A 27677-nucleotide genomic window follows, 5' to 3' on the forward strand; every position below is an offset into this window, starting at 1 on the left:
AGTAAACGTAGACCTACCAAACAATCTAGCAATATCTGGGCATATAACCAAAAGAAATGAAAAACAGGGATTTGAACAGTTATTTGTACACCCATATTCATAACAGCATTATAAATAGCCAGAAATTAGAAGCAACTCAGGTGTCCATGGACAGATGAATGGATAGACAAAATGTGGTCTATACCTATATTAGAATATCTTTCAGTCTTAAAAAGGAAATTCTAACACATGCTACAACATGGAGGAATCTTGGAGACACTATCATAAGTGAAATAAGCCAGTCTCAAAGGACAAATATTGTATGATTCTACTTATTTGAGGGATTTATAGTCAAATTCATGGAGCTAGGAAATAGAAGGATAGTTGCCAGGGGCTGGGGGAGGGAGAACGGGGAGTCATACTAGGTACAGAGTTTAATTTGGGAAAGATGAAAGCGTTCTGGAGATGGATGGTGGTGATGGTTGCACAACAACGTGCATGTTCTTAATGCCCAGAACTGTACACTTAAAAATGACTAACATGGTAATTTTTATGTCTATTTTGCCAAAATTTTTTTAAGTTTATTGAATGAATGCATTCTCCCACAACTTTTTTCTAGTTAAACTACTGTGAAACCTTTATATAGCATACTAGGTTATCATTTGGCCATCGTTTAAATTAAAAATACAAATGAAAATATGGATACTAAATGTATATGTCCAGTTATAAGGTGCTTTTACAGATTATAGTATGCTACATTTATTTTACATTTATATTGAAAACAATTTAAAATTTCATAGAGAATTTTTAAATCCTAAGAATATATCTGAGAAACTCCAGGAGTCTGCTAAAGAGACTTTTTTGCAACCAGGTCAAACCCCCATGTCCTGATACACTGTTCCTGAAATACTGTATAAGAAACAGGTAATAGTAGCTGCCTCTGGGGAGGCTGACTTATTTTCATCGTACTCCATTTTGTATTGTTTGAATTCTTTACCATGTGTTAACACCTATTTCAATGAAGAATTAATTAGGTTGGGGGTTGGGGAACATACCTTTGTAATGATTTGGAAATAGTTTTGTTATCCATAATTTACCGATCTTGAATCGGCATCTTGAGAAAGGAAATGATAAATAGCACAGCACGCTTGAAACACCTCAAAGACAGGCGCTCAGTGACTCACAGGCATTAGTGTTTTTAGCCTGGTTCCTCTTCTGCAGGTGTCACAGGACTTCCCATTTCTCCATCCCAGTGAAACCAGTGTCCTGAATCGACTCTGCCGACTTGGCACAGACTATATTCGCTTCACTGAGTTCATTGAACAGTATACAGGCCATGTGCAGCAACAGGTAGGTTCCTGTTCTCAGGGAATGTACATCTTCAGAGGGTGGGAGGTATGTGAGGCTTTCAGTGAATCTCCTGGTAATTCATGTGAAATCAGTTGCAAGAAGTTATGAATTTCTTATCACTGGAATTATTCAAGTGAAGGCCAGGGAAAATTTACACAGAGACTAATTATGGCAGATTGGTATAAGAGAAAATACGCCTGGACCAGAGTTGCAATTCCAGAGGTGAAATCATAAAGCATTATTTCAAATCCCTTTGCTACTCTGCTTCTCACTACTTTAGTCACATTGAGGCAAGCAAACTAACATCTTTGGGCTTCATTTTTTAAATTTGCAAATAAAAGAATTAAACCAGAGAAGGTACTTGTAACATTGTAAGCATTTTATAAATATTATCCATACTGTGAATTAATTGGAAGTCAGTATAGTGTAGAGGTCAAGGATTTGTGTCCTGCTCCATTACTCACTGGCCATAGACTGCTCAACAGTAACCGAAAGCTCAGTAACTAAGGCTCAGTGTCTGTATCTTTCTCATAGGGTTAAACAAGGTAATTCATGCCAAATGCCTGGTACATAGTAAGCGCTCAAAGTTTTTTAAAGAGAAGTTTTAAAGTTATCTTTATTTTAACAGTCTGCAGTTCTGTCACTGATAAGTAAAACGACCGCCAAATTGTGTGACTAATTCAGCAATGACTGTTTCCTATTTGAAAGAATGATTCTGGTTGAAGAGAAAGACGAGAACTTCTAGAAAGGAAGAAGAAGGATGTTTTTCTGAAACAATGCAACCAATACCCTCTGACCCCTTTTTCATAAATTAGCTGTCAGGCCTTTGGTCCTTTGGTGGTAATCTATGAGGCAAAGGATAATGCCTCATATTTTCATCTCTGGGATGGATTCTGGTTCACTCAAACTGATTTTATTATAGAGAAAATACATAAACTAAACATGAGTTTAAAATATAATCAGTGTCAGTTTGCCAAGGAATCACACTAATGAGCGCACATTTAATTATCAAACTTACAATCTGTATATATATTGATATAGGTGTAAAGGCCTCTCTCTAATTTTAATTTTTTGTATATAATACCTAAAAGAAAAAAATCTGTTCTATATTTGTGTGGGTTTCATCTTATATGTGAATTCCTGCTTTCCCAAAGTCTAAAGATATCTGTAGTAGCTCTTTGTTGGAAAAGTAAAAAGCATACTCATTTTCTCTTTCATTTTGTGATAAATGAAGACATTCATTTCTCTAGAGCAACAAAAGATCAAAACAAAATTGACTGGTTGTAAGCTGATCTGATCTACTTCACCCTATGCCTGTGCTGTTCTTATTATAGCTGTCAACATTCATCTCCAGGAACTACTAGTATCCTTTGCAGCATCCTCTGGCTACCCTCTGCCTTATAACTCTTGAGCCCAAGCTTCCTACCACATTCGTTGCTGAATTCTGCTATTGTATCTACCACTACCAGAGCCTGATCACCCAGATCAGTACATAGCCAGAGAAGCCAGTCATCATAGCCTCTAGTTAATTGTTAACCACAATCCCTCATATAAAACTACAGAAGAAGTTTTTATAAAAAGATTGCAGGTTTCCTGAAAGACAACCATATTTATAAATAGCCTCTTGCTGAGTCTTATAACTCCTTATGTTGACTGTCAGATTCATGTTGAGATGAATTGCCAGGCCGGGCAGGAGAAGAAATATTAGAATGAGGATGTAGGTTATTTTATTTATTCAGTAAATATTTACCCTCTGTTCCATGAACTGTGCTAAGAGCTGAAATACAAAGGCGAATAAAATGTGGGCCCTTGTTTTGTGAAGCTCTTGAAGGGGACATAGAAACAAAAGTACGATTTCAGTACTAGAGATGCTATGAAAGCAACAAGGGAGAAACTAATAATTCCCTAGGGAGGGTTAGGAAGGACTTTGCAGAGAAGAGATGCTTGAGTTGGTCCTGTAGGAAGAGTGGGTACTTGTCACAAAGGTGAGTGCACAGTTATAAGCAGAACACATCCAAATTCAAGGGGGTGAAAAATGGAAGCAAGGCACATTTGGTGAACTGCAGGTAGTTTGGAAATGAGGATGTAAAATTGGAAACGGTGAAAGATAAATTTGAAGAGAGGGTAAGGACCAGAATTTGCCATGTAGGGGAGTTTAGGTATTATTCTGGGGCAGTGAAAAGCTGCCAAAAGGATTTAAACTGTAAGTTATAAAATCAAGTTGTAGGAAAAACTCCACTGACAGTATGTAGTACTACCTGCTTGTTTGTAACATCTGGGCTGCTCGAAAAATTAAAATATCACATTTGAAAAGGTAACACAAAATCTGTCTCTTTGGTTGGTTTTTGGTTTTTCCTATCACTGAAGTACTGCTTTGAGATGGAATGATTTAAGCAAAAACAATACCACTAATAAGGGATGTCTTCCTCAGGTTTCAGGGTCTGAGCTGAGAAGCTGACTTCTCTTTGTTTGATTTCAGGATCACCATCCATCTCAGCAGGGCCAAGGTGGGTTACATGGAATCTACCTAAGGGCCTTCTGCACAGGTCTGGACTCAGTTTTGCAGCCTTATCGCCAAGCACTGCTTGATTTGGAACAAGAGGTGAGAGAGGAGATACGGGAACAATGTTTCTGAGACAGCAGATTAGGGCATGTTTTTCAATTTGAAATGCCCTTTGATATGATCTGGTAGTTAAGAGTGAGCTATTTTCTGTGTGGCTGGAGGGTACGGTGTACATGCTGTGATTGCCCAAGCCATGATCAAAGTGGCGTGCAGATCATGACAAAGGTACCTAGGGAATATATAAAAGCCTTAGCTTTGGTATTGTTATCACCTAAAAATCAGAATTAATCTTCTATAAATCTTCAGTTCTCAGTCGCCTAAAACTAACACTAAGCCCATTTCCAGATTCCCTTCTAGTTTTCATAGATCAAATGGATTTGAGAAATTATGTATGGAGCTCTAACCACAGTGTTTTTTGTTGCAGTTCCTGGCCGACCCCCATCTCTCCATATCACATGTCAATTACTCCTTAGATCAGGTATGCTGCCCAGATAACAAAATGCCATGGACTTTGTTGCGATTGTTGAGTAACCTAACTTATAGCATTTTTTGGAAAACTTTTTTCTTCTGAATTTAGGCCCAGCATTTTATATTTTAAGATCATCAGAACTGTTTGAAAAGCTCCAAACTTAGTTAAAACTTAATGTCTGATGTTAATGCTCTATGTTAAGTGAAACTATTTAGAAACAAATGCATTTCCTGAGTAATGTTTTTCTTCGTATTTGATTATAGACCCTCCTAATTATTCTCTGCTTTGCAGTTCCAGCTCCTTTTCCCCTCTGTGATGGTTGTAGTAGAACAAATTAAAAGTCAAAAGGTGAGAAGTTTCATTTTTTCTTTGCTCTTTCCTAGCACCACAAAAATAGTCTTAATTTTCTCTTACATTCATTTTTGAAGACCCTAGTTTTTAGTAGTTTCTATTATTAATTCATTCAACAGTATCTGCTTGGGTATCACGCTGTCATGAATGCAAAAATAAATTATAACCCTGCCCTTAAGCACGTCCTGGTCCAGAAGATGGAGAAAATGTTAATAAATGTACCCAGGAATGCTGCTGGGTAAGAGAAAAATGCTATGGCTATTTGGGGGTGAGAGCTTTTTGCACTAAAGATTTACAACTGTTGGATATGGATCTTGAGGAGAAGCTGAAAGTTATTCCTTAGAAAGATGGTAATAGGCTTATGGTTAGGGTGCTGGCAGTTTTCTGAGACTTAGATCATTGGACAAAACTCAGATGTTTATTTTATTAGTTAAATATTCCTATTCTTATCACAAATCGAAAAGTTAGAGTTCTCAATGTCAGGGAAATGTCTTTTCTGGGTAGTTAATAACTCAGAGGAATAAATGCTTTGAGATTTCACATTAGAAGAATCTACACAGTGGTCCCTAATTGGACCAAAACAGACAAACATGTTTAGCTCCATGTTTTTAAGCTGTTGTATTTGTGCCTTAACTAATTAAGAATGTTCACCTCGATAATTATACCTAGTTGACCAGTTAATTTGCTAGATTGCTACTTCATTTTTTTGCTGTATAAGTACCTAAACTTAAGCTCTGCTGTGTTCATTCTGTGCCAGCAAAGCCATCAGGGGAGATGCTCTTTGGCTGTTCAAAGCTGATTGCCCTCATCAAATAACAGTGATTTTTTATTGTACACTTGCTGTATACCAGGCACTGTGCGAAGTGCTTCACATACATTATCACATGCAATCCTCTAAGGGGTCAAATAGGTTAAGAAAGTACCTAGGGTCACACAGATGGTAGTAAATGGTAGAGTTGGCATATACACCCAGGTTCTGGCTGCCTCAAAAGACTATGCTCTTCAGCATTCTACTAGTCTGTCTCCCAAAATTGGAGGAGACCCTCTTGGTAAGTAGACTTAGTGTAAGGATTTCAAGCCTAGTGGCAGAGGGACTGAAGATGGGCAAATTTTCCCTTTTGCCAGGGAGGTAGTAGAGAAAGAAGCTAGTGTGCTATGACTCTACAGAGTAAAAAACTGATGTGGTCAGGAACATGGGCTGGGGGTGAGATGGGGATGATTGCAATCAGGCACAAGGGATTCTTTTATTTTTTTATTTTTATTTTTTATTTTTTTACAAGGGATCCTTTTAGAATGATGAAAAGGAATTGCTGGTGATGTTTGCACAGTGCTTTAACTTTCCTAAAAATTGTTGAACAGTGTATTTTTAAATGGGTAAATTTTATGGTATGTAAATTATATCTCAATAAAGCAATTTTTAAAAAAGAGAGAGCCAGAGGACATAGAAAGAGGAAGCAGATTTTTGGAAAAATGTATACATTATGAGTAGTCTGAATTAGGCCTTAATCTGAAATAAAGAGCTTTCTTTACCTCTTTGCTTGGGATTTCAACTCTAAATATTTCTGTTTTTTTCTAGTACAGCAGCTCTCAAACTTCATTGTGCATTAGAATCACCTGGAGCAGATTGTTAAAACCAGGTTGCTGGGCACTACTCCAGAGATTCTGATTCAGTAGGTCTGGAGTTGGGCCCAAGAATTTATACTTCTTTAACTTCCCAGGTGATGCTGATGCTGCTGGAGGTGGGTTTGGGTGGAGAGGGGTAGAGAGGCTATAGAGTCCATACTTTGAGAACACCTGCTGCGATATTATGATTTATAATAAGAAATATATATATTTGGTCTTCATATTGTCTCTGGCATAGAGTTCCTGAAACCCTTGGAATTTCCTAAGTGATAAAGTTGTCTTGATATTCATAACAAACCCCTATCAACCACACCTGAATTGTTAATGAGGTGACTTTTGGCAAGTACCTAAGGATGGGGGCTGGTTGCCAGAGGAACCAGCCATGTAATTGGAGGGTTGGAACTTACAGTCCCACCCACCCCCTCACCTCCAGGGAGGGGAGTAAGGCTAGAAATTGAGTTCCTTCACCAGTGGCTAATGATTTAATTAGTCATGCCTATGTAAAAACCCAAAAGGACAGGGTTCGGAGAGCTTCTGGGTTAATGAACCATAGCGCTTCCTGGTGTGACCATGCAGGGCTCAAACTCCCTGGAGGTAGAAACTCCTTTGTTTGGGACCTCACCCTCTGTATCTTTACCTGGCTATTGATTTGTATCCTTTGATAGTCTCTGTAAAAAAACAAACCAAAAAAAACCCAGTAATCTAGTGAGCAACCTGTTCCTGAGCTCTGTGAGCCGCTTTAGCAAATTAATTGAACCCAAGGAGAAGGTCATGGAAACCTCTGTCATGTAGCTAGTTGATCAAAAGCAGCGGTAACAACTTGGGCTTGTGATTGGCATCTGAAGTGTGTATGGGAGTGCAGTCTTGTGAGTCTGAGTCCTTAACTTGTGGAATCTGATGCTATCTCTGGGTAGATAGTGTCACACTTAAATTGAACCATAGGACACTGCAGCCTCTGGTGTCGGAAAATTACTTGGTGATGTGGGAAAAACCCCACACACATTGGAATTGGAGTCTGAATTGGAACTATACATAGATCTGATGAGAAAGTTTATCCCTACTCTCTGCTGGATTGTGCCCTTTGGACTGAATATCGAATATGAGTTTGTGCTACATAAACTATTAAAACAGAATCCAGTTTGAAAAGGCTGTATTTTCCACAGATTCATGGTTGCCAAATCCTGGAAACAGTATATAAACACAGCTGTGGAGGTTTGCCTCCTGTTCGAAGTGCACTAGAAAAGTAAGTCATGACTTTATTGGATATTGAGGGTTGGGGTGGGTGGTCAAGTGACTTGACTTTCCCTCGGGAAAGTTATGACAAGGGTAGAAAAGACCAATGTGCAGGGAGTGCATGTAACCCTTACGAAGGCTTAGAAACTGCAAAAAGAGGGCTATGAAGTATTGAGTATCAAAGCTAGGATCTAGTTGCCTAGATACCCTTGAGACAATCTTTTTTAATTGTTGGATCTAGTCATCCTTGGAGAATTTCCATTACATGAGCCAGATAATGCTTAGCTACGTCTGAACTTGTGTATTTTGAGTAGCTGGTATTTTCACATCAAGGTCCTTAAAAATGTATATTCTTTATTATCCCATAATGCAGCTCTTAGAAATTTTATCCTAAAAAAATTGTTCCAAAGAAGAAAATAATCAAAAATACAAACATTATTTATTGCAATGTTGTCTACCAAATCAGATTAGAAAATTACCAGCATCAGAAGAAAGCTAAGTAAAGGTATATTCACTTGATAGACTATGAAACCATTAAAACTATAAATACTATATGTTAAAAATATTTTTTATAATATTGAGAAAAGGGTACAAAATCATATGAATCTTATGATTATAACTATATTAGATATATGTAGAATTTGAGCAAAGGCTACTCATTTGATCTTCCTATTTCCCTCTTCCTCCTTATTTTTCAAAAGGAGGGTGTGGCATTAACTGCAAAATTAGAAACAGTGATCTCTGAGTCCCCTCACAACTCTTAACAATCTCCAATTGAACTACTGCACAAGTAAGCTCTCAAAAGAGTAGGAAACTTTCCAGAATGTGCTTTAGGGACTTAATTCTCTATTACTGTGCCTTTTTTTCCTAATTAAAGACATGTGTTTTGATTACAGAAAATACAGATAGGCAAAGAGAAGAAATAGAAATCACCTGTAATCTCAGCCTCCTGAGATACCCAGCTTAACTTCGATGTTTATCCTCTGTATAAATATATACGTAGTTTTATGCATAGAATATGAAATCTTGTGTAGATAATATGATGTATACATGTTTATTATATATTTGCAGGGACCAAATTTTACAGACCATATACTCAGATGTGCAAAATGTAAATGACTTCCCATATGATTTCTTTTTAGGTGCGATTCCATTCTATTAGCATACTACAAATAGCAGACTTAATCTTCAGTTCCTTTTTCTAAGTTATTTTGAAAAATATCAAATCTAGAAGCATGTTGAATGAACTGCACAATAAACACCTGTATATCCTTTAGTCTCACCAGTTAACATTTTGCCACATTTGATTTACTTTTTCTTTCTCCGTTTATATAAACTGTGCAATATATGCATGTAAATATATAAATGTACGTGTACGCATACCACAATTTTTTGCTGATTTGAAAGTCCCAGATATCATAACACTTAACCCCTAAATAGTTCAGCTTGTATCCTTTAGGAAAAGGGCACTCTCTTTTATAACTTCAATACCAAACCACACCCAAGAAAGTTAACATTAATTCAACAATATGTTATCCAAAATTATCTGAATTTCCTCAGTTGTCTTCCAAAAGTTCTTTATCGATGGGTTGTTTTTTGTTTTTGTTTGTTTGTTTTGTGTTTTTTTGCAATACAGGATTCACTCTGTTCACATGTTTCATTTGGTTGCTCACATCTTTTTAATCTTTAATTTGGAACAGTTCTCTTCCTTGCCTTTATTTTTTTAAATCTTTAATGACATTGACATTTTAGGAGTTCTGACTAGTTGTCTTATAGAATGTTCTGCAATCTGGATTTTTCTCATTATTTCCTCATGATTAGATTTGGGTTAAACATTTTTGGCAAGAATACTGCATAGGTCATATTTCCTGTTGCATCATATTGGAAAACACAGAAAGTACGTTTGTCCCATTACTGGCTGTAAAGTTTTTGGTCAATCTCTCCCATTTAGATGGACATTTTTCCCTTTGTAATTAATATTATCTGGGAGTGAACCTTTGAGACCATGTGAACATCCCATTTTCCAGCAATCTTTCCGCATTTTGTTTTAGTTTCTGCATTTTGTTGGATAATATTTTTTCAAGTATATTGAATCTATTCTCCCTATGTAATTTCAACAGAAATAAAATAATTTAATACTGCGTTAGCCAAAAAGAGACTCCTGTAAGTCCATATAATTAACAGGAATCATCAATTTTGAAACAACTTACACGAAAGGAAGAAAGAAAATGTGCTTCTCCTAGACTATCAGAATATTCACTGAACATTTCAGACTTTAATATGTAAGCTACAAGTTTGGAATTTAATCAGTCCACCCACAAACATTTAAATTAAAACAGCACAATTATTTTTAGCTTAATTGATCATTTCCCTTCTGACTCATCAAACTCTCAGTCCTCTGTTGATCCTGTAGCAGTTTAAAGCATGCCCTCTGTTCTGTTATAGGGGTTAATGTTCTTTAAGTGGAATTCTAAGGCTCTTGCTTTTCTCCCAACGCAGAATCCTGGCCGTGTGTCATGGGGTCATGTATAAGCAACTCTCAGCCTGGATGCTACATGGACTTCTCTTGGATCAGCATGAAGAGTTCTTTATCAAACAGGGCCCATCTTCTGGTAATGTCAGTGCCCAGCCCGAAGAGGATGAGGAGGATCTGGGCATTGGGGGACTGACAGGAAAACAGTTGAGAGAACTCCAAGACTTGGTGAGAGCATGGCAAGAAGCCTAGCATACTTCTGCCAGGGGTCACAAAAAAACTACAGCTAAATGACCTTTTGCTGATCCTCCCAAGCCCCTCCAAGTTCATCATAGCCTGGGAACCTTCCATAAATTCTTTAGATATAAACACTTGGCTTTATCTTAGCTTAATATTTAACTTAAACCTAATACCTAACTTAATGTGAGGCTACAAAATAGAGAACTATGAGATTCTTTTTTTGTTTCCCTGTTTCCCAATATGTGCTTTTAAAAGGTTAATAAGTCTTGTAGCTACTCTAAAAGTTTTTAAATGCAGCTTGGAGTTTCGATTAAACTCCCCAAAGTCCTATATCATCCTTATTCATCCATCTATCCATTCATTTATCATGTTACAACATTTATTAAATATCAGTTATATGCCAGGCATTGTTCCAGGTGCCACAGCTACATAGACAAATAAAAGGTAGTCGTCCCCTATCCTTAAAAAGCTTATGGTTTAGTGGAAGTTATAAGTAAACAATAACATTACAGTGTACTAAATGCTCTGGAAAGAGTAAGTGTGGGTGTTCTCAGAACATGGTCTTAGAATAACCAGAGAAGGCTTCTCAGTGGAGTATGTGTCTAAATTGCAGAGTTGAGAGATCAACAGATGTTCTAGACAGAGGGAAGGATGTATGTGAAATACAGAGCCCATCAAGGAAGGACATGGCTCATTTGGGGAACTATTAGTAATTCAATCGAAACGGCCAAGTAAAGATGGAGATATAGTGTAAGGGACAGTGGAGGAGATGGGAAAAGTGGCAATCAATGAAGCAGCTGTAAGATCATGAAAATCCTTATACACAATGGGAATGAATTTGGACTTGAACCTGAAAAGAACTGGGGCCCGTGAAGAATTTTACATAAGACATTAGCATAACATAATCAGACTTTATGACTAATCATTCTGGATGTAGTGTAGGGAATCATTTTTTTAAAAAATCAAGGTTAGCGGCAGGTAGGTCAGTTAGGAGAATGTTGGGGACACTTAGGTAAAAAATAATAGCCCCTAAACCAAGCATGGTAACAGTAAATATGGAGAAGAATAAAGAATAAAGAGGCTTGAAAGAGATTTAGGAAAAAATAGGCCTTAGTGATTGATTGGTTATGGGTCCAGAGGGAAGAATCAAAGATGATCAAATGTCTGCCTTCTGCAGCTAGGCAAGTAGTGGTAAGAAATGTGTATTGCTGGTATTGGGGAAAAGAAAATGGGTCTTTTGAGTTTGCAGTATTTGTAAGAAATGTCCAGTGGGCTGAGCATAGAGCTCACGAGAGCAATTTTGCTTAAAGGTAAAGATTTAGTAGTCATCAGTATATAGAATTTTTTAATCTGGGGTCCATGGGGGACTTCAGGAGGATCTGTGAAATATATGTTTGCATATTTGTCTGGAAGGTCCATGGCTTTTATAACTGTCCTGTAATGTAAAAAGATTAAAAATATTTGTTACAGTGGAAAATCCAGCCACAGAAGAATATGTGATTGTCTATGAAGAGGGTGGAGAGTGAGAGGTAGAGGGTCTGGAATAGTGTCCTGAGGAATATTAGCACGGGAGCGCACAACAAGCAGAGATCAAAGTCAGGATCTTCCAGTCTAGGGTGGAGCTAGATAAGAGTCAAATCAAAAGCAATTCAGGGAATGGGGAGGAGCTAAGGAGAGGGTTCTTAGCCCCAGTGAGTGGTTCTCAAACTTCAGTGCATGTCAGAATCACCTGGAGAGCTTGTTAAAACACAATTGCTGGGCCTCATCGCTCAGATTTTCTGTGGATCTGGGGAGGGGCTTGAAAATTTGCATTTCTAACAAGCTCCCACAGGAAGCTGATGCTGCTGGTCCAGGAGCCACACTTTGAGAACCACTTGGCTGAATGACTCGGACTCACGTAAAGAGCTGAGCAGAACACAAATATGCGAGATAGTAAAATCATAGACATGTACACCTGGAAAAAAATAAAGACCAATTAGTCCATGGTACAAGGAAAGTGCCAGATCTAATGCCCAAAATTTCTTATACAGTAGTAAAGGCAGCTTGAGGACTAAAATCCTAATGTTAAAAAAAAAAAAAAAAAAATTATTTCCACCATGCATCTCTGACACTGGTAATTTAAGAATTATGTAACTTCAGATTTAAAGTCCCTGCTTCTAGGAAATATAAATTACAGGTTAGGAGAATTACTGGATGTTTTCTTGTTTTCCCTTTACTTCATCCATCATCTTTGATATGGATCATTTCCTTGACCAGCGCCTGATAGAGGAAGAGAACATGCTGGCACCATCTCTAAAGCAGTTTTCCCTGCGAGTGGAGATTCTGCCATCCTACATTCCAGTGAGGGTTGCTGAAAAAATCCTGTTTGTTGGAGAATCTGTCCAGATGTTTGAGAATCAGAATGTCAACCTGACTAGAAAAGGTAGGAATCTCTTTGCCCAGTGGATCCCTCCCTCAAAGGCCCTTCTCACTTGACATTGTGTGACCACAGAGTACGCCTGGTCACATCGAGTGGCTAGTAATGTTCATGTACGGAGATGTCAGCACAACCATGACGTGCTTGCCGAGAAGCAGGTGAAGGAGCTACACCCCCAGGATCGGGGAACCCTGGCCTATCCTGGTCGTTCTGTCTTCCTGTGATAGTGCCTTCCTATTTTGCAGGATCCATTTTGAAAAACCAAGAGGACACTTTTGCTGCAGAGCTGCATCGTCTCAAGCAGCAGCCACTCTTCAGCCTGGTGGATTTTGAGCAAGTGGTGGATCGTATTCGTAGCACGGTGGCTGAGGTTTGTCTTTCAGAGTTTGTTTTCTTAGGAGGTGATGCGGTTAGAACTTAGCTTGGGAGGGATTGTCTGAGAGAGTTGAAGGGCAAGAGGTAGAAAATGAAAGCATTCTCTCTGTTTTTAATAATAGAGGCAGAACTGTCCTACTTAGTAGCCTTTTCATACCTGACAGGAGTTTACTAGTTAGTTTGTTAGTTAGCTAGTTGTGTAAAGCCCGTTGGTTTCATTTCAAACAGCATTTTTAGTCTGTCTATATTTGGCCGTAATTCCAAGGAATCAACAGATTCTGACTAAATTTAGTGTCTTATATTTTAGAATGGCTTTATTACATATTCTTTCATTTATGGAAATGATACTCATGAAGAAGGCAGACTAGTATAGTTTTTCCACTTCTATAAATGAAAAAAAAATAGAAAGCTAACTTATCTGGTATTTCGCAGGAAGTAACAAAGGCGCAGTCAGAAACAGGTCTTCTGACTCCTGGCTCATTGTTCTTCAGTGGATTGTGATTAGTATTGTGATTAATAATTTTTCAAATGGGCATGTGTTCTGTGGCATATATAATAAAATTTGGATCATGGATATATGCGAAAATGTGAAATGAGATCTTAACTGTTGTTAACTCTGTTAGTGGTTTTCATTTCTGAGTCTATGTATGCATAGACTCACCTGGAGATATCTTAAACATGAACTTGCACCAAGTTCTTATCTCCAGAGCTTCAGAATTGTAGGTCAGGAGGGAGTAGGTACTTGTATTTATAACAACCAGTCAGTAACCTCTGTGGGTGGTTTTGAAGCATAGCCAGGACACTAGGGTCAGTGTCTAGAACTGCCAGAAAGCTTAACGTCAGTGTCCTCATTTTGAAAGCCCAGTAATCTATCAAGAACTATGATTTCCGTTTTTGGTTACTGTCTCAAAAATTCCTAAGTGTTGGAGAGTTGTAATGCAGACATAGAATATTAGACCTTAAGGTGACCTTGAGGTATCACTTGATTTGATTCCTTATGGGCAAGTAAATATCTAAACTATCTAGAACACACTTTCCTGTCCTTTCAAAATTTCAAGACATTCTCTTTGGTCTACAGCCCAGGCAGCTTTTGGCTAAGGGGCTGATGATGTCAGTTCCTTTTATTTTATTTTATTGAATCTATTTCTGTTCTTTTATCATTTTTGTGATAACATTTTGGAAAATATGATTAATGGAGGAAAGTAAAATTTTATTGAACGAATAATGTAGATTTCAAAATGGTTTTTTCCTCGTGAAATTTTGAAATGCATGTATTGCTAGAAATTATACTTCTAGTTTATAAAAATGATGGACAGATGTTTGAGTTTCTATAATGTAAAACCCTTCTGTCTTTACAGATATTCAGTAAAATACGCTACCCACTAAAAAAATTTTTTTAAATAAATAAAAAAAAATAAAAATGATGGACAAAGAATTGAAGCTCAGACTCAGAAATGTTTTGGAATTGTAGCTAATAGAGGTTTTTGTTTGTTTGTTTGTTTTGAAAGGTATTATTGTAACAATAATAACAGGTTATAGTCACAAAAAAAAATACGGTGTACCCAGAAGGAAAAGCGGGGAGTGTCTGGCAAATACATATCATATCCATCTCATTCTGGATCACTCTTTCTCTCCTTTTTTATCTTTTAAAAAAGTGTGCACACTATGTGAATCTATTTATATAAAGTTCAAAACCAGACAGAAGTTACCCGGTGTTAGATGTCAGGATGTGTTTGCCCTTGGTCAGTGGAAGGGGCACGAGCAGGGTTTTCAGGGTGCTGGTTATCCAGGAGTGCTCTAATTGTGAAAACTCTTTGAGCTGTAAACTTATGACTTGTGTACTGTATATACTTTAGTACTTTGACAAAAAGATTGTAAAAATTAATTCCTAGATACATAAATTTTTAAATTTTATGTGTAGTGGGCTACTGCTCATATAGAGAAATGGTATCAATTTTTGGAGGCTAATCTTATGCTTGGCAACTTGTTAAAGTCTTACTTTAGTTCTCGTAGTTTGTTGATTCTATTGATTTGTGTAAGTAATGATCATATCATTTGCAAATAATGAAAGTTTTACAACTTGCCTTCCAATTTTACATTTTTTGCTTTTTTTTCCCCTTACAATCTTTGCTAGGATCTGTATAACTGCATTAAACAGGTGGAGTGATAGTTTATGTAAATGTGTAAAACAGAGTTGATAATGGGCATCTATGATTTTTTTGGCTCTTAACAATAATGCATCTAAAGTCTCTCTACTACTGGAATGCTTGCTTTAGGCTTTTGGCACACCTAGTTAAAAAAAAATTAACTTCTCTTTCTAGTTTACTATGAGTTTTTATCATAAATAGATGTTGAATTTTGTCAATTACTTTGTCTATATCAATTAAGTGCAGTTTATTGCTCTGGGTTCTTTTTCTCCTTTAGTCTATTCATATGGTAAATTCCTGGTTGGATTTTCAGATATTGAATCTCTTGAGGTAAACTGTACTCAAATGTAATGTTTTATGTTTTGATATTATTGAATACAGTTAGCCAATACAATACTTGGAATTTTTGCATCTACATTCACTAGTGAAATAAGACTATACTAGTCTCTTCATGTATTCTTTTGTGGATGTGGAATAAAGATTATATAAGCTTCCTAAAATGAGCTATCACTCTTTTTCAGTTTTTTTAGAATAATTAATGTAAGACAGGAATTGTTACTGAAAGTTTGACCTTACCGAAAAATTAAGCTAGGTTTTCACCAGTTCAATGTATTTAAAACCTATTAATCTATTCACATTTCTTTCTTCTTGTACCAATTTTGGTATTTTCTACTTTTCTATTAAATTAAATCTATTTCATCTAGATTTAATTTCCAAAAGACCTCTGCTTATCTGTAGCTGTTTGTTTTATTTTGTATTTTATTTATTTCAACCTTTTTACTTAGTATTATTAATTTCAAAGAATCAGCTTTTTAAATTATTTTTTTCTGTATTTCATTAATATCTGCCTTTCTTTTTCTTTTTTTTTTTTTGCGTTTTCTGTTATTCTCTTCTAATTGCATATGGTGACGCTTGACTCTTCTATTTTTAACCTTTGTTTCCTAAGAAATATGTATAAAATTTTACATAGTGTTTTGACTTTGTCCCACAAGTTGCTTTCATTATCATTCAGTTCTAAATAATTCTTAATTTTCTCTATGATTTTTTTAACCCAAGGAATTTATTGTTTTAATTTTATTGCAGTATAGTTGGAGTACATAGTCTGTATATTAGTCCTTTGGAATTTACTAAGGCTTCTTTTATGGACTAATATTAGGTCTGTTTATTATTTTTAATTACTCTCCATGTGCACAGAGAATGTATATTTCTGTGTTGAGTCTTGAGTTCTATGCATATTCTTAATTCCTCATTTTTAAGTTATATATTAGGCATGTGTATATTATAATGAATATATACTTAGTATTTTTCCTTTTATGTATACATAATACTCTCTTTATCACTTATTATATGTATATAACTTTATTAGTTATTAAGATCACTATCCAGCTTTCTTTCGTGTTATATTTATCTGATATATCTTCTTCCATCCTTATTTTCAACCTTTCCTTGGGCTTTTATCCCACCCTTCTTACCCTCCCTCTCCCCAAGCAACCATTGAGATCTGTCATGTAATCAGTCATTATAGATTAGTTTGCATTTTCTAGATTTGATATAAATGGAATCAAACAGTATGTACTCTTTGAGCGGGGGGAGGGCAGTTGGGTCTGGCTTCTTTTACTCAGCATAATTATTTTGAGATTAATCCATGTTACATGTATCAATAGTTTCTTCTTTTTTCTTTAGCTTGCACAAAACACTCATATAAATAACCTTTGTTAATACATGTTAAAACACTTCTCTAAATGTATTACAAGAGAGTTATCACATCTATTCTCTGAAATAATGTTCTTCTCAACGTATCCTGAACATATAATTCTTTTAAAAATTTTTTTTTAATTTTTCAATTACAGTTGACATACAATATTAATTTCAGGTGTACAACATAGTGATTAGACATTTATGTAACTTACGAAGTGATCACCCCAATAAGTCTGGTACCCATCTGACACCATACCTGGTTATTACAATATTATTGACTATATTCCCTATGCTGTATTTTACAGCCCCATGACTGTTTTTATAACTGGCAATTTGTAATTCTTAATCCCTTCACATTTTCACCAAGCCCCCCTAATCCCCATACCATCTGGCAACCATCGATTTCTTCTCTGTATCTACGAGTTTGTTCATTTATTTTGTTTTTTAGATTCCACATATAAGTGAAATCATATGGTATTTGTCTTTCTCTGTCTGACTTAGTTAGCATAATACCCTCTGGATCTATCCATATTGTTACAAATGAAAAGATTTCATCCTGTTTTGTAGGTGAGTACTATTTCATTGTATGTATGTACTCCCCCTTCCTTATCCAATCATCTATCGATGGACACGAAGGTTGCTTCCCTATCTTGGCTATTGTAAGTAATGCTGTAGTGAACATAGAGGTGCATATATCTTTTTGAATTAGTATTTCGGATTTCCTCAGATAAATTCCCATCAGTGAAATTTCTGGATGATATGGTAGTTCTATTTTAATTTTTTGAGGCATCTTCATACTGTTTTCCATAGTGGCTGAAACAATTTAAAACCCCACCAAGAGTGTACAAGGGTTCCCTTTTCTCCACATCCTCGTCAGCACTATTTGTTGTTTGATGATTTATTGAGGGTAGCCATTATGACAGGTGTGAGGTGATATCTCGTGGTTTTGAGTTGAATTTCCCTAATGATTGGTGATGTTGAACATCTTTTCATGTGTGTATTGGCCATCTATATGTCTTCTTTGTGGAGAAAAGTCTATTCAGGTCCTCTATTTTTTAACCAGATTGTCTTGTTTTTTGGTGTTAAGTTTTATTAATTCCTTATATATTTTGGATATTAACTCTTTCTCAGATGGTTTGCATATATTTTTCCCATTCTGTAGGTTGCCTTTTCATTTTGTTGATTACTACTTTTGCTGTGCAAAAGCTTTTAAGTTGTTGTCACACTTGTTGTTTTTGCTTTTGTTGTTTGTTTTTGGTGTCATGTCCAAAAAATCTTTGCCAAGACAAAATGTTGAGGAGTTTCTTCCCTACATTTTCTTCTAGAAGTTTTTTATCCATTTGATCCATTTCGAGTTAATTTTTGTGTATGGCGTAAGATAGTCCAGTTTCATTTTCTGCATGCGTTTGTCCAGTTTACATAGCACTGTTTATGGAGAGACTATCCTTTTCCCATTGAGTGTTCTTGGCTCCCTTGTCAAATATTAGCTGACTGTATGTGTAGGGATTTAATTCTAAGCTGTCTGTTCTGTTTCATTGGTCTCGTTGTCTGATTTTATGCCAGTTCCATACCGTTTTATTTACCATAGCTTTGTAGTATAGTTTGAAATCAGTAATGTGATGCCTCTGGCTTCGTTCTTCTTTTTCAGGATTGCTTTGGCTGTTTGGGATCTTTCATGGTTTCATACAAATTGTACAATTTTTTCTATTTCTGTGAAGAATCCTTTTGGAATTTTGATAGGGATTATGTTGACTTTATAGATGGCTTTAAGTAGTATGGACATTTTAACAATATTAATTCTTCTGACCCACAAACATAGGCTGTCTTTCAATTTGTGTCGTCTTTGATTTCTTTCAACAAAGTCTTGTGGTTTATGTTATACACATATTTCACTTCCTTGATTAAATTTATTCCTAGGTATTATTTTACTCAGAATAATTGAGATTACTCCATGTCACATGTAGCAATAGTTTATTCCTTTTTATTGCCGAGTAGTACTCCACTGTTCATACTAATGTTTTCTCTGTTGATAGACATTTGAGTGTTCCCTCCCTGTAGTTTTAATTTGCATTCCCTAATGGCTAATGATGTTAAACATTTTTTCATATGTTTATTTGCCATCTATATATCTTCTTTGGTGAATTGTCTGTTCAAATCTTTTGTCCATTTTTTATTGTTTTTGTTTTCTTACTATTGAGCTTTGAGAATTCTTTGTATTCTGGATTTGTCTTTTATCAGATATATGACTTACAAATATTTTCTCCCAGTCTATGAATTGTCTTTTCATTCTCTCAACACTGTCTTTCAAGAGCAGAAGTTAATTTTAAGTCCAACTTATCAATTTCTTTTATGAAGCATGGTTTTAGCATTGTGCCCAAGAAACCTTTGCTTGACCCAAGATCACAAAGATTTTCTCCTTTGTCTTCTTCTAGAAAATTTATAGTTTTCAGTTTTACTGTAAGATTTGTGATCATTTTGAGTTAATTTTTGTATGCGGTGCAAGGTATGGATCAAGTTTTAATTTTTTGCATGTGGATATCTAGTTGTTCCAGAAACTTGGTTCTTTTTCATGGTTTCTTTTGTATATGTATGTTGCTATTATCCTTACCTCTTTAAACATATTTACCAAGCGTATTTTAAAATCTCGGTCTGTGTCATAGGTCAGATTTCCCAGAAAACAGATTCTGAGACTAAAATTTAGTTGCAAAAAGTGAGGAAAGAAGAGTTGAGCAGTGGTTTTTAGTATATTCACAATGTGTGTAACCATCACTACTAAATTTCAGAACATTTCGTGTGTGTGTGTGTGTGTATGTGTGTGTGTGTGTGTGTGTGTGTGTGTGTGTGTGTGTGTGTGTTTAGTGTTAAACTGCCCTTTCATTGCTGGTATTAACTCAGCTTGGTCATGATTTATCTTCTTTTTTCAATGCATCATTGGATTTGTGTAAAATCATTTTTTACAGAAGTTTTCATTGTAATGAAATTTTGTCCCTGTTTTGATGGTTCTTTTCACAGCATCTCTGGAAGCTGATGGTGGAAGAGTCAGATTTACTGGGTCAGCTGAAGGTAATAGCTTAGCTGTTCTGTTCACTCTCAAAATGATGCTAGTGGGCAATGACATAATTCTCTAGCCTCTCCTGAGAGCACTGATTGCCCGTACCCAGAGTTCTAGAGTGGCCTCCTATGTCCTTGGCCTAATGGGCTAATTCCACCTAATACTGTAAATTTACTATAGTACAAAGCTTTGGGTATTTACTTTCTTCTGGCTTAATTGTATTTTCACTGAACAAATGATACCAAAGACACACCAGTCATCCTGCCACGAGAGATTACTAAGTATGCCCCTTCGAAATGTCAAAAGCCTATATCCTTTTGTAGGTTGACTTAAGCTGATGAGATTTAGAAATTAAGTGTGTAATTCTAGTAGGATAGTGAGAAGCTCATGGTCCTGCTGGATTACCAAATTCTAAGTTACAATTCTCTCTGCAGATCATTAAAGACTTTTACCTTCTGGGACGTGGAGAACTGTTTCAGGCCTTCATTGATACAGCTCAACACATGTTGAAAACACCCCCCACTGCAGTCACTGAACATGGTAAGTGCCCTGTGGACCAGAGAATTACTGGCTTACTGAAGTTGTCGGGTGTTTCTTGACTGCTGCTGAACCATTCAGGCCTGTTCCACATAAGAGCACTGTTGAGTTTCCAAAAATGGAAGGCCTTTCAGATAAGCTTCACACTGAGGTCACTGGGAGCAGCCTCTTGACTTGTGCCCCTTCCTGAAAGAATTGGCACAGGCCTTCAAACCAGGTATTTTATCTTATCAGATTCTAGACATATATTCCTTATGGAACATATTGGGACTTATTGCCACCACTTACTGTATTAGAACTCTTATGGTTATGATTGTGGAAACCTAACATGAACTAACCTAGGTAGAAAGAAGAATGTATTTGCTATTATACCTGTAACTCCAGAGGGATTGGGTATAACTAGGCCTCAAAATGACTGAAACCAGGGACTTGAATAATGCTAGAATTCTGTTTTAGTGTATCTTGTCTGTGCTTTCTATACACTGTTTGATGGCCTTACAATCCCCTCTGGAAGCATGACCACCAACAGCTCCCAGGAACATCCCTCACAGTGTCTACTGGCAGAGCCAACACAACCTCTCTGATAGCGACTGAAAGGATTCCAGAGAAAGGGTTTTGATTAGTCCAGCTCCGACCGATACCTATCCCTGTGTCAGAGAGGTCAGACATTAAGATATGCCAAAGTGTTCACCCTTGACCAATAGGAATGATCACCATTCCTATTTAGACTATATGAGGAGAGTTGGGTTAAGGATCAGAGTCTGGGGGGAAAAAAAGAAAGAAAATTAAAGAGCTGCACTCTTTCAGTCTGAATAGAGCCTCTGGGTTGTTGGCCTGGCCTGGTCACGTTTATATCCCTAAATAAAATAGTGTAACAGGGTAGAGTATGACCTTCCATTCGATCATGCCTGGGCCACCTGCCTACCCCTAGGATCAGGTATTGTCAACCCCATGGAACTACATCGTACTGGGCAGGGGTGATTCTCTAGGGGAAATCAGGATGCTGTTATCAACAAGAGGGGGAATGCATGCCAGTCTGGTAGAAGCAACCAGCATCTACTGCATCCTGCTCGTAGTGTGAGGCAGGCTGGGGAGAAGTGGAGAGCTGGAGGAGTCTGGCTTTGTTATGTAGCCTATGTGACCTTTTTTACAGATGTGAACGTGGCCTTCCAACAGTCAGCACACAAGGTGTTGTTGGACGATGACAACCTTCTCCCTCTGTTGCATTTGACGATTGAGTACCATGGAAAGGAGCAAAAAGGTTTGCCATTCATTCTGCATCTGTCTGCTCCTGCTAGTCATCATCTGTTCTCCTTTCTCTGCTTCCACCTCCAATGAAACCATGTCATTCTGGACCTTAGAATTCACCAAGTCCAGTGCCTTAATTTTATGTGGGAGGAAAGAGAAGTCCAGAGAGGCTGAGAGGCCCAGGCCATGGTTTTTGTTTGTCGTGCACTGGAAAAGGTCTGTTTTTCAAGCAACTAGACTTTAAGGCTGAAAAAGGAATCTCTACAAGACCTAAGAGAACCTCACATAGATGTTTTCTTGCCTCTGCAAGTTCCCTTTGTGCCATTTATGCTTCTGATACTGCAGGCTCGAGTGAGTGCTCATTTCATGAATGCTCTTCACCTGCTGAAGCTCTGGTTCTAGATTAGCAATGTCTAAGCTAGACTTCCTTCTCTCTCTCTCTCCTTAACAGATGCCGCTCAGGCCAGAGAAGGCCCTTCTCGGGAAACTTCTCCGCGGGAAGCTCCTGCATCTGGCTGGGCAGCTCTAGGTCTTTCCTACAAAGTGCAGTGGCCACTGCACATTCTTTTCACCCCTGCTGTCCTAGAAAAGTGAGTATTTGATTTTCTCGCAGGTAAATATGACCCACCTTATGTCCAAGGGAAGAAATTATCAGGAATAGAATTGGAGGGAGCTGGACAGCCACCAACTAGTTAGTAGTCTGTAAATGAGGTTTCAAACTCAAACGCCTTCAGGGGCTGGCCAGAAAACATAACTAAGTGAAACCACAGATGTGAGAGAGTAGGGAGTGGTGGATACTGGAATGAACAGGAACCCTTCAAACCATCAGTTTTCTTTTTCAGTGCCAGTTTGTGACCCCTGGGACGTGCAGTCTCAGGCACCACATTGAGTCTGACTCTTGATAATTCCATCAGACTGATGAGGTTCCTCCCTAACTTTTGTAATTTTCTCATTTATTTGGGAAGACTTTCCAAGCCCAAATGTTTGCTGTGGACGTTAGTCACTGGGGAGAAGATCACCTCCTTACCCCCAGGGAGAACCAGTGAGAGCAGCCAAGTGTACCAGGGTGGTGAGAGACAGGGCTTGGATCAGCCCTAGTCTTTATCCTGAGAGCCTGCCAAGTGCTCTTGCTCAGCTCCGCCAGGAACTAATGTTCTCCAGGAGGAGGAGAACTAGTGCTCCAGGGAAAGGAGGCAAGAGAAGCAGACTTGGCTGGTCGTTGCCTCTGAAATCCATCCCCACGCCATTTCAGGCATTTCCCAAATGCTCTTATGGGTTCAGGCAGTGGCCCCTGGCCTGGCTGCAGGATGGAAGCTGTCATGCTCAGGCTAGAGCAATGGAGAAAAGGGAAACAAAGGAACAAAATGTTCTCTCTTCATCTTTCTTCTTTCTGTTCACAATCCTCTCTATTGTTTTGGGGTAGAAAAGCTTAGGGTATGGTATGAGAGATTATGCATAAACTGGAAACGGCAAGGCTGGTTCAGGGGGAAGATTCTGTGGCAGTTTCAGATTCCCCAGACCACCTAAATAAGCTGCCTGGACCTTGTCCAGAGTCTCCACAGCTCCCAGTGCCCCACAGTCCAACAGTCCACTCACCTCCGCACTTGATATGCTCATAACACCCTTAAAGAAATCAAACTCCAAAGTATTTCTCAAACTTTTTATTATGAAAATTTCCAAATATAAACAAAAATATGGACTGTAATGAACTCCCATATACACACTGTCCAGCTTCAGTAACCAATGTACTTGTTAAATCTTTTTTTCTTTTTGCTAGAGCCTTATGAAGCAATCCCACACAAGTCATTTCACTCCATCATTATGTAATTCAAAAAAGACATGTTTTTAACATAGCTTTAATGTCAATATCACACCCAATAAAATTAATAATGCCTCAGTATCTGATATCTAGTCTACATTGAAATTTCCCTAGTTACCTAAAAAAATGTGTTTTTATAGTTGGGTTGGTACAAATCAGAATCCAAATGAGGTGTACAATTTTCAGTATATTGTTCCATTAGAAATAGATAATTCTTAAAACCAAGTGGATGGGTTGTCTTCTGCATGTCTTCCTAAGAAAAAGTAAATACACCCAGTTCCACCAGGAACTGCTCTTCCCAAGTGTCTTCTTAGTACAGGGCTCAGCATTCAGCACCTGGCCCCTGAGCTTGCTGTGAGGGAGTCTCAGTGAGAGACCTCCATTTTCTTTGGGTTTCTGGGACAGAGAATCATATTAACCCAAATTCTTGGTTCCTAAAATATTCTTATTATTGGTCCTTGGAAGACCTTCCTCCTTACACATGCATGTGTACACACACACACAAACCATAAAACCACTTCCCAGCACAAAAACTAGAACACTGACAATAATGCCCGTCTACCTATGTGGTCCTTCCCAGTCCTGCCCCCTTGCCTCCAACATCCCCAAATGACCACTATCCTAAATTCTATATTTTCTATACTACATATCTGTCCAAAGTTTACTTTTTCCTATTTAGTTGTTGTAAACACTCTAAAAAAGGGCATTGGGCTATATGTAACCTTTTGAGATTTACCTTTTTATTCAAAATACTATTACTAGGAGTCATTTTGTTGTCTTGTACAGCTGAAGTTCATTGATTTTGATGGCTATATAATAGTCCATCTTGTAGATCAGTTTATTTGTCCATTCCCATTTCCTTTCTTGCCTTTTTTTTTTATAAAAAAAAAAGGCGAGGCAACCCTTGGTTGACCTCACAGATTTCAAGGACCTTGTCAGTTTACAATCTCTTATTTTTTATGCCTACTGCACCTGGTCTTCCTAGGTGGTCTCCCATCCAAGTACTAACCAGGCCCAACCCTGCTTAGCTTCCGAGATCAGATGGGATCAGGCTTGTTCAGGGTGGCATGGCCATAGTCCTTCCTGCCTTTTTGAGGAGCCAATGGCACAAAATCCTACAGTCTGTCATACAGGTGGAGGTGTGAAGTTTTTTTCCTTACATAGCCTGATGTTTCTGTCCTAGGTACAATGTTGTTTTCAAGTACTTACTGAGTGTGCGCCGGGTACAAGCTGAACTGCAGCACTGCTGGGCCCTACAAATGCAGCGCAAACACCTCAAGTCCAACCAGACCGATGCAGTCAAGTGGCGCCTAAGAAACCACATGGCATTCTTGGTGGATAATCTGCAGTACTACCTCCAGGTCTGTGCCGAGGGATGAGTGGAAGGAAGGGTATGAAGAGAAGACCAGGAGGTTGGCAGGAGTTATTGAAGAGGGGCTACAACCCTGCATTTGGTGAAATGCTTGGGTTTGAGAAAATTCATGGATTGTCTCACTGGGCATGTGTCCTGAGGGCATTTTAGAAGAAAGTGAAAATAAATGGCTGAAGGAGAATGAGGAGTTAGGGTCCTTATCAGCAATGTAGTATTTAATTATTGTTGACCCTTTTTTTTATAGTTTGCTGTAACTTCCGGAATCTTACATAACTTAACCAAGTCAGTCAGTGGAGGGGATAAGGCATGAAGGGATTGGGTTGGGGCAGATGGTGGGGTGTGGGGAATCTGCCCAGACATTGGACGTTGTTAGGAATTAGGCAAATAACTATCTACAAGGCTAAGCCACGTAAGGGTGTCTTTAGTCAATCTTAAAGTGGCTGAAATAGGAAGTTGGGTGGGATACAGAATTTCTGTGCCATGCTATCAGGCATCTTAGTTTCTTTGAGTCCTTAGAATAGGCAGAGCGCTAAAATTATTTGTGTAACTGTCTGTCAGGTAGATGTGCTGGAGTCTCAGTTTTCACAGCTGCTTCATCAAATCAATTCTACCCGAGACTTTGAAAGCATCCGATTGGCTCACGACCACTTCCTGAGCAATTTGCTGGCTCAGTCCTTTATCTTGTTGAAACCTGTAAGTAGGACTGATTGGTTTCCCCACACTGCTTCTAGCCTGATTGTTCCCTTAGGTACTTTGAGTTGCCAGGATATAATATGAACTATCATTAAGCAGTTGTTCAATCTCCATATTTAAACATTTTTAGCTTATAAAGCAAAACTAAAAGGGACATTAAAAGGGAACTTAAATGTCTTTGAATTTCTGAAATATAGGATGTGGATAGCTATACATGAAAGAATACATGCTTAACCCTCAGAAGGATTTCAAGATATTTTTAAAACTTTCTGACACCATAGAAAGACCAACAAAAAGCATATTGAGTTTACTTTCCTAGAAATCTTTTGGATCAGGATCAGCCAGTTGTTGGAAAGTTGTTTGCAGAGAATACTGGAGTAGCATCCTCTTCTATGTGTGTACACATGTATGTACATATGTATATCTCCTTCAGGGGAGTTATTCTCGACCTTAGATCCACATGGGAATCAAATGGGACCCAGAGCACTTAAATTAAGAGTTCCTGGAGTGGGACCAGGCACTAGTATTTTTTTAAAGCTCACTAGCTGATTCTGATTCCAGGAAAAAAAAGCAAGAAGGTTGAAATGATCCCTTCTAGTTTCTACTATAACAGTTACACTTTATATTTGATGTGAGCTAATTGTCATTCCTTAGTTGTGCCACATCACAAGCACTATAGACTTCTCTTTTGTTCTGATATTTGGGGCTGTTATTTTTGCTTCACTAAAGGGGAATGAGTTATATAAATGCCACTCCAAAGCGTTCTGTGAATTGAAAACCATGAACCACTGTGACAGGCAAACTGTCTTTGCATGGTATGAGTATATCTTTGGGGAAAAGTAGAATCTCAGAGCAGGTGGTCATCACTAAATATTTATTGAGTGCTCACTGTATGCAAGGCACTGGGGATACAAAGAGGTATAAGTCATGGCTCTGCCCTTAAGGAGCTCACAATCTAGTTGGAGAAACAGGACATACATACATACACAGGTCAATAACAACACAGGTGGCCTGAACAAATGCCAGGTGAACACTACAGATAATATAGAGAGCGATTCAGGGGTCACTAAAGTTTATAGGGGTTGGGAGTAGGGAGCTGGACCTGGTATTAAGGAGGTGAGTATCCCAGGCACAGGGAACAACAATGAAAGCAAAGCTCAAGGTAGGAGCACATTGTTGGTGGGTCCAAGAAATGATGACTAGTTCAATGTGCCTACAGTGGAGGTTTTGTGCAGGAATGATCAAGAGAACAATAGCATCTTTGCCAGGAAGGGAAGAGTTTTATACATGTTGCATTTTGAAGAGTTGGCAGGACTTGCATGTGGCATTCTCTCTCCTTAGGTCAAAAGTGGGAGCATGAAAATAAATTAGCTCTTAAAATTATTTTCCCAAATCTTTAATTTCACAGATCTTCCTTCTTTTTCCTAATGCCAACTGTTTCCTGGGTAGGTGTTTCACTGCCTGAATGAAATCCTAGACCTCTGTCATAGCTTTTGCTCGCTCGTCAGTCAGAACCTAGGCCCACTGGATGAACGTGGGGCTGCCCAGCTGAGCATCTTGGTGAAGGTGAGTCTGCCTGGCTGCTGGAAATACGCAGCCCTGTCCAAAGGATAGAGGTGGTTTTGCAAATGGAGAAACATCTTTCCCTCCGAGACAATAAAGCATTTCCCCCAGTACATACACACAGAAATAACAAGATACAAATCTAAAATGTTGGTATCAGTTGATTTTAAAGCAGATAATTATGTGCTTCCTCAGCATTCAAAAATAGTTCAGCCCTGAATAGTTTATTCGGCCCACCAAATATGCATTGGCTTTGCTCTCAGTTTCTCGTATCCAGCCTCCTTACTTCCTTGAACTAACCCTCTATCTTTCACTGAGATTATAATTATCTGCCTGTAACAAAAACACACAGGTTCTCCCCAACCCCAGTACACGACAGAATATATTAATTTGAAACTGGCTCCTAAATTCCTACTGAGAATGAGAGTACTTTATTAGAAGTCCTGTGTTCTGTGAACTTGGCACTAAGAAGTTAT

General features: G+C 37.9%; 1 protein-coding gene and 1 non-coding gene across 4 annotated transcripts in view; one reads left to right on the forward strand and one right to left on the reverse strand.

The window, feature by feature from the left end:
* TUBGCP4 (tubulin gamma complex associated protein 4) overlaps positions 1-27677 on the forward strand; it is a 75859-nt gene that overhangs the window by 35171 nt on the left and 13011 nt on the right. For all 3 annotated transcript variants that reach the window (XM_036238911.1, XM_016144992.2, XM_016144991.2), the window contains 15 exons: positions 1201-1329; positions 3809-3931; positions 4317-4370; positions 4653-4709; positions 7499-7578; positions 10068-10269; positions 12538-12703; positions 12943-13067; positions 19930-19980; positions 20404-20509; positions 21660-21767; positions 22206-22344; positions 24757-24934; positions 25504-25638; positions 27088-27204. In XM_036238911.1, coding sequence (XP_036094804.1) covers positions 1201-1329; positions 3809-3931; positions 4317-4370; positions 4653-4709; positions 7499-7578; positions 10068-10269; positions 12538-12703; positions 12943-13067; positions 19930-19980; positions 20404-20509; positions 21660-21767; positions 22206-22344; positions 24757-24934; positions 25504-25638; positions 27088-27204 — 1770 coding nt within the window. The remainder of the gene's footprint in view (positions 1-1200; positions 1330-3808; positions 3932-4316; positions 4371-4652; positions 4710-7498; positions 7579-10067; positions 10270-12537; positions 12704-12942; positions 13068-19929; positions 19981-20403; positions 20510-21659; positions 21768-22205; positions 22345-24756; positions 24935-25503; positions 25639-27087; positions 27205-27677) is intronic.
* Positions 24534-24652, reverse strand: LOC118600962. Its single transcript, XR_004950129.1, has one exon. It is a non-coding gene; the product is annotated as a 5S ribosomal RNA (ribosomal RNA).

The sequence above is a fragment of the Rousettus aegyptiacus genome, unplaced genomic scaffold (genome assembly GCF_014176215.1).
Source record: "Rousettus aegyptiacus isolate mRouAeg1 unplaced genomic scaffold, mRouAeg1.p scaffold_m13_p_3, whole genome shotgun sequence".
In the NCBI taxonomy this organism is placed as follows: domain Eukaryota; kingdom Metazoa; phylum Chordata; class Mammalia; order Chiroptera; family Pteropodidae; genus Rousettus; species Rousettus aegyptiacus.